The 15,138-nt window shown below is 41.9% G+C and overlaps 1 protein-coding gene across 2 annotated transcripts in view; it reads left to right on the forward strand.

Moving 5' to 3' along the window:
* The window catches only part of CC2D2A (coiled-coil and C2 domain containing 2A), a 67,126-nt gene that overhangs the window by 37,937 nt on the left and 14,051 nt on the right, over positions 1-15,138 (forward strand). Inside the window, exons 23-34 of one of the 2 annotated variants that reach the window (XM_075260316.1) lie at positions 2,123-2,137; positions 3,256-3,423; positions 7,407-7,512; positions 8,124-8,233; positions 8,635-8,731; positions 8,887-8,985; positions 9,442-9,618; positions 10,048-10,251; positions 10,394-10,483; positions 12,471-12,584; positions 13,443-13,577; positions 13,870-13,992. In XM_075260316.1, the coding sequence (XP_075116417.1) occupies positions 2,123-2,137; positions 3,256-3,423; positions 7,407-7,512; positions 8,124-8,233; positions 8,635-8,731; positions 8,887-8,985; positions 9,442-9,618; positions 10,048-10,251; positions 10,394-10,483; positions 12,471-12,584; positions 13,443-13,577; positions 13,870-13,992 (1,438 nt within the window). The remainder of the gene's footprint in view (positions 1-2,122; positions 2,138-3,255; positions 3,424-7,406; positions 7,513-8,123; positions 8,234-8,634; positions 8,732-8,886; positions 8,986-9,441; positions 9,619-10,047; positions 10,252-10,393; positions 10,484-12,470; positions 12,585-13,442; positions 13,578-13,869; positions 13,993-15,138) is intronic. The other variant, XM_075260324.1, reaches the window with a different exon arrangement.

Genomic DNA, 15,138 nt, shown 5'->3' on the forward strand with positions numbered 1-15,138 from the left:
CTTTAAAGGAGTGTTCACATTGTGTTTTTGGCCTCCCTTGCCGGGATACGTTGGTAACCAGTCACAATCAGCTCCCCACTTATCCCTGCACGGAGAACTGCAGGCCCCCCCCCTTTTTTTTAATGGCCAGTTCTTCGTGCAGGGATAAGTTGACAGCTGATTCTGACTGGTTACCAACATATCCCGGCAAGGGAGGCCAAAAACGCAATGTGAATAAGCCCTGAGGATTTATTAAGAGGGCTCTTATAGATGGTGCTGGCTCTCTATAGGCGCTGTCACACGTAGCAGATTTTACCTGCAAATAGAATCTGATTAAGCCTTGTAATGCTGCTAAATAAAGGGAAATGTAATACAGAATTGGTATGTCGCAAAATAAGGTAGTTTTAAAATGGCGGGGGGGGGGGGGGGCAGACACTTAGGCTCTATGGGGCCCCAAAATTCCTGATGGCGGCCCTGCCTATATATCACAGAGCTCAGCTTCTCTCCTCTATCATATAACCCTATATATCACAGAGCTCAGCTTCTCTCCTCTATCATATAACCCTATATAACACAGCTCAGCTTCTCTCCTCTATCATATAACCCTATATATCACAGAGCTCAGCTTCTCTCCTCTATCATATAACCCTATATATCACAGCTCAGCTTCTCTCCTCTATCATATAACCCTATATATCACAGAGCTCAGCTTCTCTCTTCTATCATATAATGCTATATACTACAGAGCTCAGCTTCTCTCCTCTATCATATAACCCTATATATCACAGCTCAGCTTCTCTCCTCTATCATATAACCCTATATATCACAGAGCTCAGCTTCTCTCTTCTATCATATAATGCTATATACTACAGAGCTCAGCTTCTCTCCCTCTATCATATAACCCTATATATCACAGAGCTCAGCTTCTCTCCTCTATCATATAACCCTATATATGACAGAGCTCAGCTTCTTTCTTCTATCATATAATCCTATATACTACAGAGCTCAGCTTCTCTCCTCTATCATATAACCCTATATGGGTTTTAAAAGGTAGTTTTAAAATGGCGGGGGGGGGGGGGCAGACACTTAGGCTCTATGGGGCCCCAAAATTCCTGATGGCGGCCCTGCCTATATATCACAGAGCTCAGCTTCTCTCCTCTATCATATAACCCTATATATCACAGAGCTCAGCTTCTCTCCTCTATCATATAACCCTATATAACACAGCTCAGCTTCTCTCCTCTATCATATAACCCTATATATCACAGAGCTCAGCTTCTCTCCTCTATCATATAACCCTATATATCACAGCTCAGCTTCTCTCCTCTATCATATAACCCTATATATCACAGAGCTCAGCTTCTCTCTTCTATCATATAATGCTATATACTACAGAGCTCAGCTTCTCTCCTCTATCATATAACCCTATATATCACAGCTCAGCTTCTCTCCTCTATCATATAACCCTATATATCACAGAGCTCAGCTTCTCTCCTCTATCATATAACCCTATATATGACAGAGCTCAGCTTCTTTCTTCTATCATATAATCCTATATACTACAGAGCTCAGCTTCTCTCCTCTATCATATAACCCTATATATCACAGCTCAGCTTCTCTCCTCTATCATATAACCCTATATATTACAGAGCTCAGCTTCTCTCCTCTATCATATAACCCTATATATCACAGAGCTCAGCTTCTCTCCTCTATCATATAACCCTATATATCACAGAGCTCAGCTTCTCTCCCTCTATCATATAACCCTATATATCACAGAGCTCAGCTTCTTTCTTCTATCATATAATCCTATATACTACAGAGCTCAGCTTCTCTCCTCTATCATATAACCCTATATATCACAGAGCTCAGCTTCTCTCCTCTATCATATAACCCTATATATTACAGAGCTCAGCTTCTCTCCTCTATCATATAACCCTATATATCACAGAGCTCAGCTTCTCTCCTCTATCATATAACCCTATATATCACAGAGCTCAGCTTCTCTCCCTCTATCATATAACCCTATATATATATTGTATTCTTTCATATAATATGATGTGTTCATTTCTCCTATTGTATCTGTATATTATATTGATGTATATTTATACTCTTTTACTTCTGCTTTGCCTCTTATATTAAGTTCTAGTGGCTCCGGGTATGTCATCCATCATTGTTCCAGTCTTTACTCAGCACACTGGTAATTAACCAAGGGCAAGAGTATACTGAGATATAACATACCGCCATACCACTACTGTGTTACACTTCTATACTAGCCCAGTGTTACTCGGCTTTTGCCTCCAGTATCATCCCTTGGTTATTGCCTTTGTAGGAATAAGTGCAAAAATCTTTCCATAAAGTTGTCATAAATTGTAAATATATATATATATATATATATATATATATATATATATATATATATATATATATATATATATTTATACTTCTGAAATAATTCCACCATGACATGGCAGAGGAGGCCCATCCACACTCGTGGTACCATAAGTACAGGAGGTTAGACTTATCTCTTGCCAGTCATATCGTAACCTGGGACGATTTGGATCCCAGAATTTAAAAAAATAATAATAACGAAAAACAATTAATTGAAATTTGGAAATATTTCTTTTCTAACAATGATTAGAACTTTTTTTTCTATCTTATTAATACAACTGTATGTAACCGGTGACAACTTTATGGTGGTGTTTTGTACACTAGTGGTATATAGTATCAGTCCTATACTGTAGTCCTCATAGAGGCCACTGTAATGATAGTCTTCAGCCAGTGGCTCTCCAGTACAAGTCCTAGCATCCCTGGATAGCCGCTGGCATGCTGAGAGTTGTAGTTTTAACACAGCTGGTGAACCACAGGGTGAAGACCACTGCTCAGGGAAATGGCTTGGAATACACTTAATGGAACAGTATACTGAACTATCCCTTAGTCCACAATTGCCATGATCCAAAGGTGGTGGATAGGTCTGAATCCATCTATATAGTCTTATCCTCTACTCTGGATGTCACATTACTGACATATCATTTATTTATTGCCTTACCTATGCCCACATAACCAATCCTCAAATATTCCCGACCACAGCCCCATCGCCCACTAACTAGCAAAGTGAGAATTGGTCATGACTTTCCTGTACCAGGCACTGTCCATACAGTTGAACCACTCCAAACCATCTCTAGAGGGCTCCACTGAGGACTGCTGCATAGTTAGACAATGTAGTGATGTCATGTAAAATATTCCGACTATTAATGGTTTCTGGTCACGTCTCAGCATCCTAGGAATGGATCTCTTCAAGTTAGCTGAGCCCAAGCGTCCATTGAAGCCAAGGAGAAAGGAGCGCAAGAAGGTCACTGCTCAGAACCTGTCCGATGGGGACATTAAGGTCTTGGTGAACGTCATCCGTGCTTATGATATACCCGTCAGAAAGCCAACGTCCAGGTGAGACAACTATGTGGAGGTTTTACTACTGTTGGTCTAGATAGGGCAAAGGTAGGATCTCTACATCTAAGACAGATAGCGTTAAGCTGGCACAATTGGTAGTAATAGGAATAAATAGGGGGCAGTCACAACCTGGAGGCCCAAACTGCCTTTGCAGCCACATTTCAGTCTGCAGAGTATTACACACCATACATACCCTGCTAAAAATTTGCAAATAATTTCTTCTTGCAAGAAAAATTAAAGGATAAAGGAAATATCGTGGTTGTAGGAAATGGCAGTCGTACTATATTTCCCCCATTGTCACTTACATTAAATATATTCATTGACCAAAAAAAACCGCACCCAGATAGAAATGTCAGATTGCTGCCAAACTAAGATGTAGATATGTGTCAGGCAGATATGTAACTGAACACAGGGGTGGTCTGGTTATAAACTGGGTCTTGCCACAAGAGGGCATAAAAGTGCTTCACTTGTTTACACCCTATAAATAGACTCTCAAAGGCTACTTTTGGGTAGTGTACCTCTTGGTGAGCGATCATTGACTGCTAGACATGACTTTACAATGCACTTGAAGGCATGGTGCTGGAGGCCACTGAAACCCAATCACAGGCCTCAGCGGTGACCCCAGGGCACGTGACATCAACCAGATGTGTGAAGACAGGGGCGTAACTAGCAAAGACTGGACATCATAGCAAACTTTTGCTATAGCATAGTGACCCCTTTCCTGGTCTCCACACATTATAATGCGCCATTTACAGAAACTATAATGTCCTGCAGTGGCCTCTCCACACAGTATAATGTTCTATAGTGGCCCCTTCACACAGTGTAATGTCCCTTAGCGGCCCCTTAATAAAGTATAATTAGGGTTGAGCCAATCTTGACGTTTCAAGATCGATTTTAAAATCTGATTTCCGATCATTTTCCAGCCGATCTCGATCGTGAAATTTGCTCGATCGCCGATCAGGATATGATATTTTCCGATCGCGATCGCTATTTATGATATATACATGAATAGGGTTGAACCGATCTTGAGATAACCTCTGACCTCGATTCCACCGGAAAAGATCAGGATCGGAATTCCGATCGCAATCATGAAATTTACTCGATCACTGATCAGAATCCAATCTTTTCCGATCCAGATCGCTCAACCCTAGGTATAATGTCCCATAATGGCTCCTCCACATTGTACAATTCCCCATAGTGGCTCTTATGGTGTTCAGAGCAAATTTTGGGGGTTTACCACCCACAAACTATTATTATACTCTGTAATCTCTTCAGACCCTAGAGTAAAATAAGTGGAGGCTCAGGGGAGGTGAGTAAACGTAAAATCCAGTGGCACTCACCTCTTCTGGGCTCTGGCGCGAGTACCCGCTGTCTGACTTCACAGATGTAGGTTACATAATTGTCTTTATGAGTTGTGACGCTGGCCTGAAGAGGATTCTGGGGGAAAACACCGAATGCCCAAAAGAGGCGTTTGGTGCCCCCTATAGGAGGATGGTGGATTTAACTGTATGAGCCCTACATGATACAAGTGGGGCACATTTTCTATATTCCTGTAGCCTTCTCTGGTTACATGGCCTGCTCACAATAAATACAACATATGTGCCAAGTACAATGTAAGCATTGGGATTTATCAAATTGCAGTCTGTCTGTATATCCACATAACCAGGTTAAGGCGCTGGTCCATTAGCAAACTTCTTTGTATGTCTTGCCATTATTGTGGGTGGGGGGCACATTCCCATGTATACACCGCCTATGAGTGTAATGAAAGATGTCTACAGACATAAACAACCCCAGTGTCTATAGACGCATCGCTCCACAGAGCCGAACAGACATGTGAATTCGATTAACCAAAGTAATGAGATTGCTCATAAAATTCTGTAATCCCCTATGATATTACTGATATAAATCTCTATATGGAAAGATGGAGGACCTGCTGTTCTGTCATAGTTAAAATGGATGACCCTGTTTTGAACCTTTGTGACCCCTCAGGCCCTTAGACAAATCACAGGGTATCTTTCTAACCCAGAAAGTTCCTTAAACATCCCTGACACATTATTAAGGTCAAAGTCGTGAACCTGTGCGGTTTTTACAACAAACCCGTCTGAGACCTGGAGTAGTGACAACCAACCTGTGATGTTTCAAGCTGGTTTTAGGACCTGGTCCCATTGTCATAGTTCCTCTTACACAAGCAATATACTGTAGATAATGCTCAGGTTACATGGAAACAACTTCCCTGGGTGGCGGGGTTACGGGTCATGTCTGTGTTTTTGCCTTTTGCTTTATGGAGACAGTACAGTATCTCCCTGGGGAGCCACTGACTGGAAATGAACAGGAAATGGGAAAGTGTGATATTTCTTCTACCTGGATCCCGGCCAGTGCAGGAAAGTCTGTAAATCCCCCATGTTATAGGAAATCTTATATCCTGCATAATTCACTTTTAGTAGGGGATGGTGTGCAGGTGTATATGCAATGCATAAGTTACGATTCCTGGGTTATATTTATTGATGACTGATTCTTAGGAGTTGGCATATCCGCCCGACACCTTTCACCCCCACTGATCTAATATGGATGACCTCTACTGAGAATAGGCCATCAATAAATATAACCCTAAACCCCCTTCCAATTTACTATTCTAGAAGACACCCATATATAGTATTGTAGGACACAGAATTGGTTATTGATTTATAGATAGGTTCCTAGGAGCCCTGACAGTGTCCTACACTATGTTTTATAGATAGGTTCCTAGGAGTCCTGACAGTGTTATACACTATGTTTTATAGATAGGTTCCTAGGAGCCCTGACAGTGTTATACACTATGTTTTATAGATAGGTTCCTAGGAGCCCTGACAGTGTTATACACTATGTTTTATAGATAGGTTCCTAGGAGCCCTGACAGTGTTATACACTATGTTTTATAGATAGGTTCCTAGGAGCCCTGACAGTGTTATACACTATGTTTTATAGATAGGTTCCTAGGAGCCCTGACAGTGTTATACACTATGTTTTATAGATAGGTTCCTAGGAGCCCTGACAGTGTACTACACTATGTTTTATAGATAGGTTCCTAGGAGCCCTGACAGTGTTCTACACTATGTTTTATAGATAGGTTCCTAGGAGCCCTGACAGTGTTCTACACTATGTTTTATAGATAGGTTCCTAGGAGCCCTGACAGTGTTATACACTATGTTTTATAGATAGGTTCCTAGGAGCCCTGACAGTGTTATACACTATGTTTTATAGATAGGTTCCTAGGAGCCCTGACAGTGTTATACACTATGTTTTATAGATAGGTTCCTAGGAGCCCTGACAGTGTTCTACACTATGTTTTATAGATAGGTTCCTAGGAGCCCTGACAATGTTCTATACTATGTTTTATAGATAGGTTCCTGGGAGCCCTGACAGTGTTCTATACTATGTTTTATAGATAGGTTCCTAGTAGCCCTGACAGTGTTCTATAGTATCCAATTTTCCAATTTTCAGTACACTGTAAAAAAAATTTAATGGCGCCATTTTGTACATTTTGTTGTGCAAAAAATAATCCCTAATACGGATTTGTGAATTGAAAAATAACAAAAATGATGACTCTTGGAATAAATAGAAATCCAAAAATGATCATTGGCCTGGTCTTGAAAAAGTTAAAAGTGACACTACCATAAAATACTGACACCATCTCCCAAAGACAAGCAACTCTGGTAGACATCACATCATAAAGGGGGGATCTAGTTGCTCAGACGCACGTATAACATCAGAAGCTGCTCCTGCAGGACATAAGGCATCCTGACTCTGGGTGGGATCTGTACTGCCCATCCAGAGTCTTCTGATTCATGTATATACAGAACTTTTAGGCTGAAGCCCCACATTGCAAAAACACAGCGTTACATTACCTGCAAAGTGAATGATATTCTGGATAATTCCATCCACACATTGCAAAAAATAATACTATGGACACATCGGTATATTCATGTATCTTCTCTTCCTAGTAAACCAGCGTTGCCGTCCAGGTCTACCAGGTCATATAATGAGATGTTTACAGCGTCGGCCTCACCTCAAGGACAGGCCCAGTCACCAGAGTGGTCAGTGAACCAGGTAACCCTATTCTGCAGTTCTATAGATATGTCCTATATTGAGCATATTATTTGTACGGATGGTCCCAGTGCAGGATTTCCAGGATTTTACCATCTCATTGAGCAATTTGTACATCGGACTACCTGATCATCATATTTAGTCTCTCTTGCAGTTGAGTTGCTTATAATCCATAGTCCTTGTGTAATAGAGATAAGTCAGTCTTACTGCTTGCCGATGTATGGGATCTTGTGTAGTCATGCAACCAGGTAATGGTTAATATTAGAAGTACCTAGGAATCTGAGAACTAAGCAGCGGTAATAAGTGGATTTATCTAATATTCATAGTTCTCATCTGGTTATGTTTGATGTGTACACCAGGTAGCTAGGCAGAATGTATACTCCTATTGAAACCCATTGTAAACCATACTGTGATCCCATCATCTGTAGGTCCTGATGGAAAAATTTAAATTTGGGCCTCACTTTTGGGCCCCCTCTCATGTCCATAGGGGTCTACGGACAGGAAAAATTCCTGGCTCACACATCGAACTGACACCAAACATGTGAACAATGCCTTACTTACATATTATTTCCATGTGATTGTATTACTCCGTTATATTTCACGTCTCATTTCAGGTATTGGTTCGGCCATTTGTAGAAATTTCCTTCCAGCGCACTGTATGTCAGACCTCAACAGCTGATGGGCCAAACCCAAACTGGAATGAAGAACTGGAGCTGCCGTTTAGGTGAATAACCAGATCATATTTTATAGGGTCAGTTTGGTCTTAAAGACTTAAAGGGAGTGTGTCACCAGAAGATAGATAGGTTAAGGTCAGCTGAATCATACAGTGTTCTCCCTTGTGAATCACTGTCTCCGTTGCCGAGATATCGCCATTTATATCAATATGCAGATTAGATCCTTGCAACAATTACTGCAAAGAGCTCATTTGCATATTGATAAAAACGCAATAAGAAAACAGTATTTGATTCAGGTGACCCTAACCTATCTATCTGCAGGGCTGAGTTGACATTGTTGGGTCCCAGAGCATTTGTCCCTTTGGTGCCCTTGCTGTATCCAGCCCTGCTCCTGTCTTTTCCATGGTATGTTGCGGTACAATTCATCCTCCATGGTTTTGCTGTTTTCCAGGGCTCCCAATGGTGATTATAGCACGACCAGTTTACAGTCTGTTAAGGACGATGTTTTCATCAATGTCTTTGATGAAGTTTGCTTCGATATATTAGAGGTGAGGGTGAAGGAGGGCTATATACTATATATATATATATATATATATATATATATATATATATATATATATATATATATATATATATATGGCTTCACACTATACCTGTAATCACATTGCCGGTAGTATAAGAGTGATATATCGGTATATTTCAGGATGATCGTGAAAGGGGAAGTGGCATCCATACAAGAGTGGAGAGACATTGGCTGGGATCCATCCGAATTCCATTTACAACCATCTATTTCCAGGCCAGGGTAGGTGTACACACATCACACAGATTTTTGGTAAAAGAAAATAGACAATATGATTTAAGGGAAAAGAGCACAAATCGTGAAAAGTGATGCTCAGTCCAGATCTTGCCCTTGGTTGATTTGTTCCTAATACCCCAGTGCTGTGAAGTAATACTGCTAATCACTGAGTCGCCATATTGTCCCAGTGAATTGCAGACGTCTTGAAAACTAGGAGAAATTTGATGCACAAGGGAAGGAGCCAACTACTTCTGGCCCTGTATTGTCAAAAGTACGTGTGTCAGAAAAGGACTCATACAGCTGAGCCGTGCAGGGGCCACCTGTTAGCCCCCCCACTGATCAGATATTACCATCCAATCCTATCCAAAAGCCTTGACTCAATAACATGAAGCATGTGGAAAGTAACACAATTTTAGTTGCTCTTATGCGTTCTTTTCTTGCAAAAATTTTCCTGCATTTTAGATTGATGGCACTTTTCGGATCGATGCCCCGCCTGTACTTCTGGGATACAGCAAACAGCGCAGCCTGGGAAATGATGGTGGTTACGAGTCAGTACGAAGTTTGAGTCAGGGGTCTTTTCTGACGCTTTTTATCACCATTGAGCCTCAGCTTGTACCTGGAGAGCCCATTAGAGAGAAGGTAAGAATAATTCCATCATCCTCTATGTATTGCCCTATAGTGCCCATAAATACCACTTCAGAAATCTGATTTTAGTTTCTATGTTGTCTCCCCGTCCTATGCAGGGTCTCTGTACGAAGCGTACAATATGTCTTACTTCTGTGCTTCTCTTTCCTAGCACCAATTCCATTTATGGCTACATGACAACATATCGATTGCAATATGCTGCCATATGGCGCAGGGCAAATTCCCATACGATACCAGGGACTGTAGGCGGTGTTTATTAAGTTCTATGTAATGTCATGTGGTTCCATAAAAATTCATTAAACGTCATATTGAGGAATCTTATTCTCCTCTACAAACACAGACGTACAAGCAAGATGGTGGCAAAGATGAATAATAATAATATTACAGTAAGTGATAAGGAATGATAACATAAGACATCTTTAGTTTGACAGTCGAGAAGACGAGAAGTTGCTTCAGGCCGCAGAGAAGTTCCATAGTGAAGCTGCCTTGAAATTTCCCACCCGGCAATGTCTGACCACCGTTACTGATATCAACGGGACTACGGTGTTTGTGACGAGATATATCAAGGCCCTGAAACCTCCGCAAGAACTGCTTGATGCTGATCCAAGTAATGTGCAAGCAACAAGTGTAAGTAGTCTCTTCCTTATCCTTTCTCATATCACATCTGTCATCCATGGCATCCATGTTTTTATAATCTTGTACTACCCCTTTAATAATTTAGGGCATGGCATCATTCATCTTATCTAGACATATCTCATGTCTCCCTTAGGAGCTGGTGGCTCGATATGTGTCATTAATACCCTTCCTGCCGGATAACGTATCGTTCGCTGGGATCTGTAATTTGTGGAGCACATCAGATGTGAGTATGCATGCGTATAGGGCGCAATGGGAAGAACCGCATAGTGCTTCATAGGGGCCGCAATGGTGGTGAACCTAATAGTCATATGTAGGAGTGCAAGGGTTGGCTCCATATAGAATGTGTACTGCTTGTAGGAGTCACTGAATGGATAGTCATACATTACTAGGAGTTTAAACTGAGTGTCCTATTCTGAATTTAGGGTGAACCATTGTCCCTGAAGCCCCATCCTCTAATTCGAATGGCTCATAAACATGAGGTGGGAACCAGTCATGAGTTAGGCAACTACATGTTCAGTTAATGAAATGGCTGGAAGAAGCCGTAGATGGCCATACAGCTTCACTGTAGTGCCTGGTGCAGAGCAAATGTCGTATTATATGGTGATGATTTAAAGGGCGTTAGTCAGCAGAACCCAGCATATCAACCCCGCAGATAAGAAGGTTAGGGTCACCTGAATCAAGCGGTGTACTCCCTTTATGAATCACTATCTCTGTTACTGAGATATCACCATGAAAGAGCTCTTTGGATTAATGAGGACACCGTGACTTACCTGTTTCGAGCAATTCAAAACCCTCATTGCTCCAAAGAGCTCATTCACATATTGCCAAAAAGTCTCAGCAATAGAGGCAGCGATTCACAATTCAGGGGGCCCTAACCTATCTAATTACAGGGCTGGGTCGATATGCTGGGGTCTGTGATAGACTCCTTTTGAATGAATCGACGACCATGTAATAAATGAACAGGCAAGAGTCACTGAAAAGAACTCTACTTATTGTCAGCTCCCCTCTTTGGCTTCTAGACCTGCTGTTTGTGTCCATATGGAAATAGAAAGTCCTACAATAGAAAGGCTCTCCTTAATGCTGCACCTCCCTACATTTCCTCCCTCATTTCTGACTACCGCCCAACCCGTGCTCTCCGTTCACTCAATGACCTAACAATTACATCCTCTATTATCAGAACTTCCCACACTCGTATACACACACATCTCGTGTGTAGAAGAGCTCAGCGCACACTCAGCTCTGCTACATCTCTACAACAGAGTGTAGAGATGTAGCAGAGCTGAGTGTGTGCTGAGCTATGTTACACCAGAGATGTGTGTGACAGGAGGAGTAGCTGGAGGGAGGGTTGGCAGTAGTGCAAAGCTGTATGTGTGACAGGAGGAGTAGTTGGAGGCATGGTTGGGTGTAGCAGAGCTGAGCTCTGCTTCATCTCCGGTGTCCGGAGTAGTCGAGCTAGCCACACGGCTAGCTCTGCTTCATCTGTCAGCTTGCGATGTCTGCTTACTGACTTTTTCCCATAGGAATGCATTGACCAGCATTGATTGGCCAGTGTACTGCATTTGGCCAATCAACGCTGGTTCTGCCGGAGGAGGCGGAGTCTAAAATCGGACCAGAATGGAAACTGCTGTGGACCGATTTTAGACTCCACCTCCTCAGGCAGAACCAGCGTTGATTGGCCGAATGCTGTACACTGGCCAATCAACGCTGGTCAATGCATTCCTATGGGAAAAGTCAGCAAGCTGACATCGCAAGCTGACAGGGGATCCCAACATAATAAAGGTACTTGATGCCCCCAGACATGCTTCCCCTGCTGTCCCAGTTGCATTCCAGGGTGCTGTCATCATTTCCTGGGGTGTGATAGTGGACTTGGTGAGTCTCCTGAGTCGAATGGTGGGATCCCCTGTAGCGAAGCATTTTCTCCCATAGACTATAATGGGGTTCGATATTTGTTCGAATAGTCGAATATTGAGCGGCTGTTTGAAACGAATATCAAACATTTTACTGTTCGCTTATCTCTAATTGTAAGCTCTTGTGAGCAGGGCCCTCAGTACCATTGTATGAAGTGACTATTTCTTTGTAATGTATCTTTTTGTCTGTACTTCAACCCCACAAATTGTACAGCGCTGCGGAATATGTTGGCGCTATATAAATAAAAAATGTTATTATTATTACAACTATCAATAATATATTTTGTCCCTTGTACTTTGCAGCAATTCCTTGACCTTCTGGCTGGAGATGAAGAAGAACATGCCGTACTACTGTGCAACTATTTCCTGGCCATGGGAAAGAAAGCCTGGCTTGTAATAGGAAACGCCATTCCTGAGGTAGTCCTCACTTACTACATTACCGCCGCTGTCCGCCCTGGGGGTTCCGTCCTGAACCCCAGGGTAACTGGACAGGGGACGACTTCTTTTGAATGGGTTTTTAAAGGTGACCGCCAGTGTCCGTATGCAGCCTCTCTGCCTGGAAACCATTTTTTTTGCACAGACACAAAGTCCTACAATGTTTGTTTGTTTTTTTTAATAAAAAACTGTTTCTGTCCATTTTTTTATGGAGTTTACAAAAAGTACCTTACTTTTGTACCATCCATAATAAGGACAGAAGTCGATTCATTCATCCCAAGTCACCGTCCACATGACAATTCACATCTTCAGCTGATGTCATCAGAAGGATAGTATACAACAGAAAGCTGGAGGTATTGTCATGGGAATTAGAGCACAGACTAGCTGTCATTTTTTTCAATGTTTTTTGTTGAACGTTTTTCCTTCATTACAACCAGATAAGTTGGAACAAAGTTTTTAAGATTCAGACTCTTCTTCCTTAAGGCACAAGTTAATCTCCTTTTAGATTTGGAGTAAAACATGGCAATTATAAGGTTTTAAAGGGTTGCGTTAAGCGGGTTAGGATTTGCGGGGGGATTTTCTCTGCTTCCAAGCTGTATGGTAATTTACGTGCTGCGGTTTGAGAAAGACACTTCGATTTTATAAATCTGCCCTGAAATATTCATTTTGTGTAGACTACTATATAGATTGTGTTGAAATTTAACCATGTGTTTTATGCTTCACATATAGATTCATTAAAATCATAACCATTCTCTTTTGGACCTGTTCACATGTGCAGTTTACAATTAACATTCTGAATTTTTGATACAAATGTTTATATTTTTTTAAATTTATTTACAGGGCCCCACGACTTATGTACTGACCATGGAGCAGAACCAGTACATCATATGGAATCCCAGCAGTGGCCGCTTTTATGGTCAATACGACACTTTTTGTCTGTTACAAAGTGTTGGCTGCTTGATTAATGCAGATAATGTAAGTATGTGATACATCCACTTTATTAAAGGGGCTGTGGGAAGTTAGAAGAACATCAATGGCGCCACTCTTGTCAGTAGGCTGAGTCTGGTGTTGCAGCTCAGGTCTTATTCAGTTGAATGATGCTGAGCTGCAGTTCCTCAAGCTACCCATGAATAAGAGTGGCGCTGTTTCTGGAAGAGATCAGCCATGTTTTTAGAATCACATGCAACCTCTTTTGATAAACCCAAACCAGCAGATATTCTAATCTTCCATATTGCCAGGTCTTCTGTAAATGTATTCCATCTTTTAGATATGGTTGAATACCCAGCAATATGATTCTCCTATGAGTATAAGCTTTGACACAAGCCGTCCCAAGATGTGGAAGCCGTTCTTCTCAAGAAGCTACCCGAATCCCGGACTCTCCAGTGTGCAGGTATTTCTGTTAAAATTTAGACATATTCACTCTCTTGTCCTTTGTCTAACAGATATAGTCCTGTGAATATTGTAGCTTTTGTACAACAGAAGCTAGTCAGAAATTAAAGGGAGTCTGTCACATGACCCAGCATATCGCCCCAGGCCTGCAGATAGATAGGTTACGGTCACCCAAACCAGCATATCATCCCAGCCCTGCAGATAGATAGGTTACGATCACCAGACCCAGCATATCACCCCAGCCCTGCAGATAGATAGGTTAGTGCCACCTGACCCAGCATATCAACCCAGCCTGTCGATAGATAGATAGATAGATAGATAGATAGATAGATAGATAGATAGATTAGGTTATTGTCACCAGAATCCAACAGTGATTTTTGGAGCAACAAAAGTGTTGTCATTGCTCCAAAGTGCTCCTAGGGACAAACACAGCAATGTATCAGTAACAGAGGCAGCGATTCACAAGGGGAAAACTCTGTTTGATTCAGGTGACCGTAACCTATCTATCTGCGGTGCAAAGATGATGTGCTGGGTTCTGTTGACAGACTCCCCTTAAAACAAATAAAATGTAATGTGATCAGGTCCTTACATAAGTGAATATCTCTCTTCTCCAGTAGATACAGTAGGTAAGTCCAGGGTGATGCGGTCCATGCCGTAGGTCTTGATTCTTATTATATCTGCAAAGTTTTTTTTCCCATCTCAAAAATGATTTGCTTTTGGGTTGTTACCATTGAATGATAGCTCAGACTAGTATTCAACCAGTAGTTCCCTAGGCGCTGAATACTACAACTCCCTGCATGCCCTGTGATACTAATTAGAGATGAGCGAACAGTGTTCTATCGAACTCATGTTCGATCGGATATTAGGCTGTTCGGCATGTTCGAATCGAATCGAACACCGCGTGGTAAAGTGCGCCATTACTCGATTCCCCTCCCACCTTCCCTGGCGCCTTTTTTGCTCCAATAACAGCGCAGGGTAGGTGGGACAGGAACTACGACACCGGTGACGTTGAAAAAAGTAGGCAAAACCCATTGGCTGCCGAAAACATGTGACCTCTAATTTAAAAGAACAGCGACGCCCAGCTTCGCGTCATTCTGAGCTTGCAATTCACCGAGGACGGAGGTTTCCGTCCAGCTAGCTAGGGCTT

This window comes from Leptodactylus fuscus, chromosome 1, assembly GCF_031893055.1.
Source record: "Leptodactylus fuscus isolate aLepFus1 chromosome 1, aLepFus1.hap2, whole genome shotgun sequence".
NCBI classification, from domain to species: Eukaryota; Metazoa; Chordata; class Amphibia; order Anura; family Leptodactylidae; genus Leptodactylus; species Leptodactylus fuscus.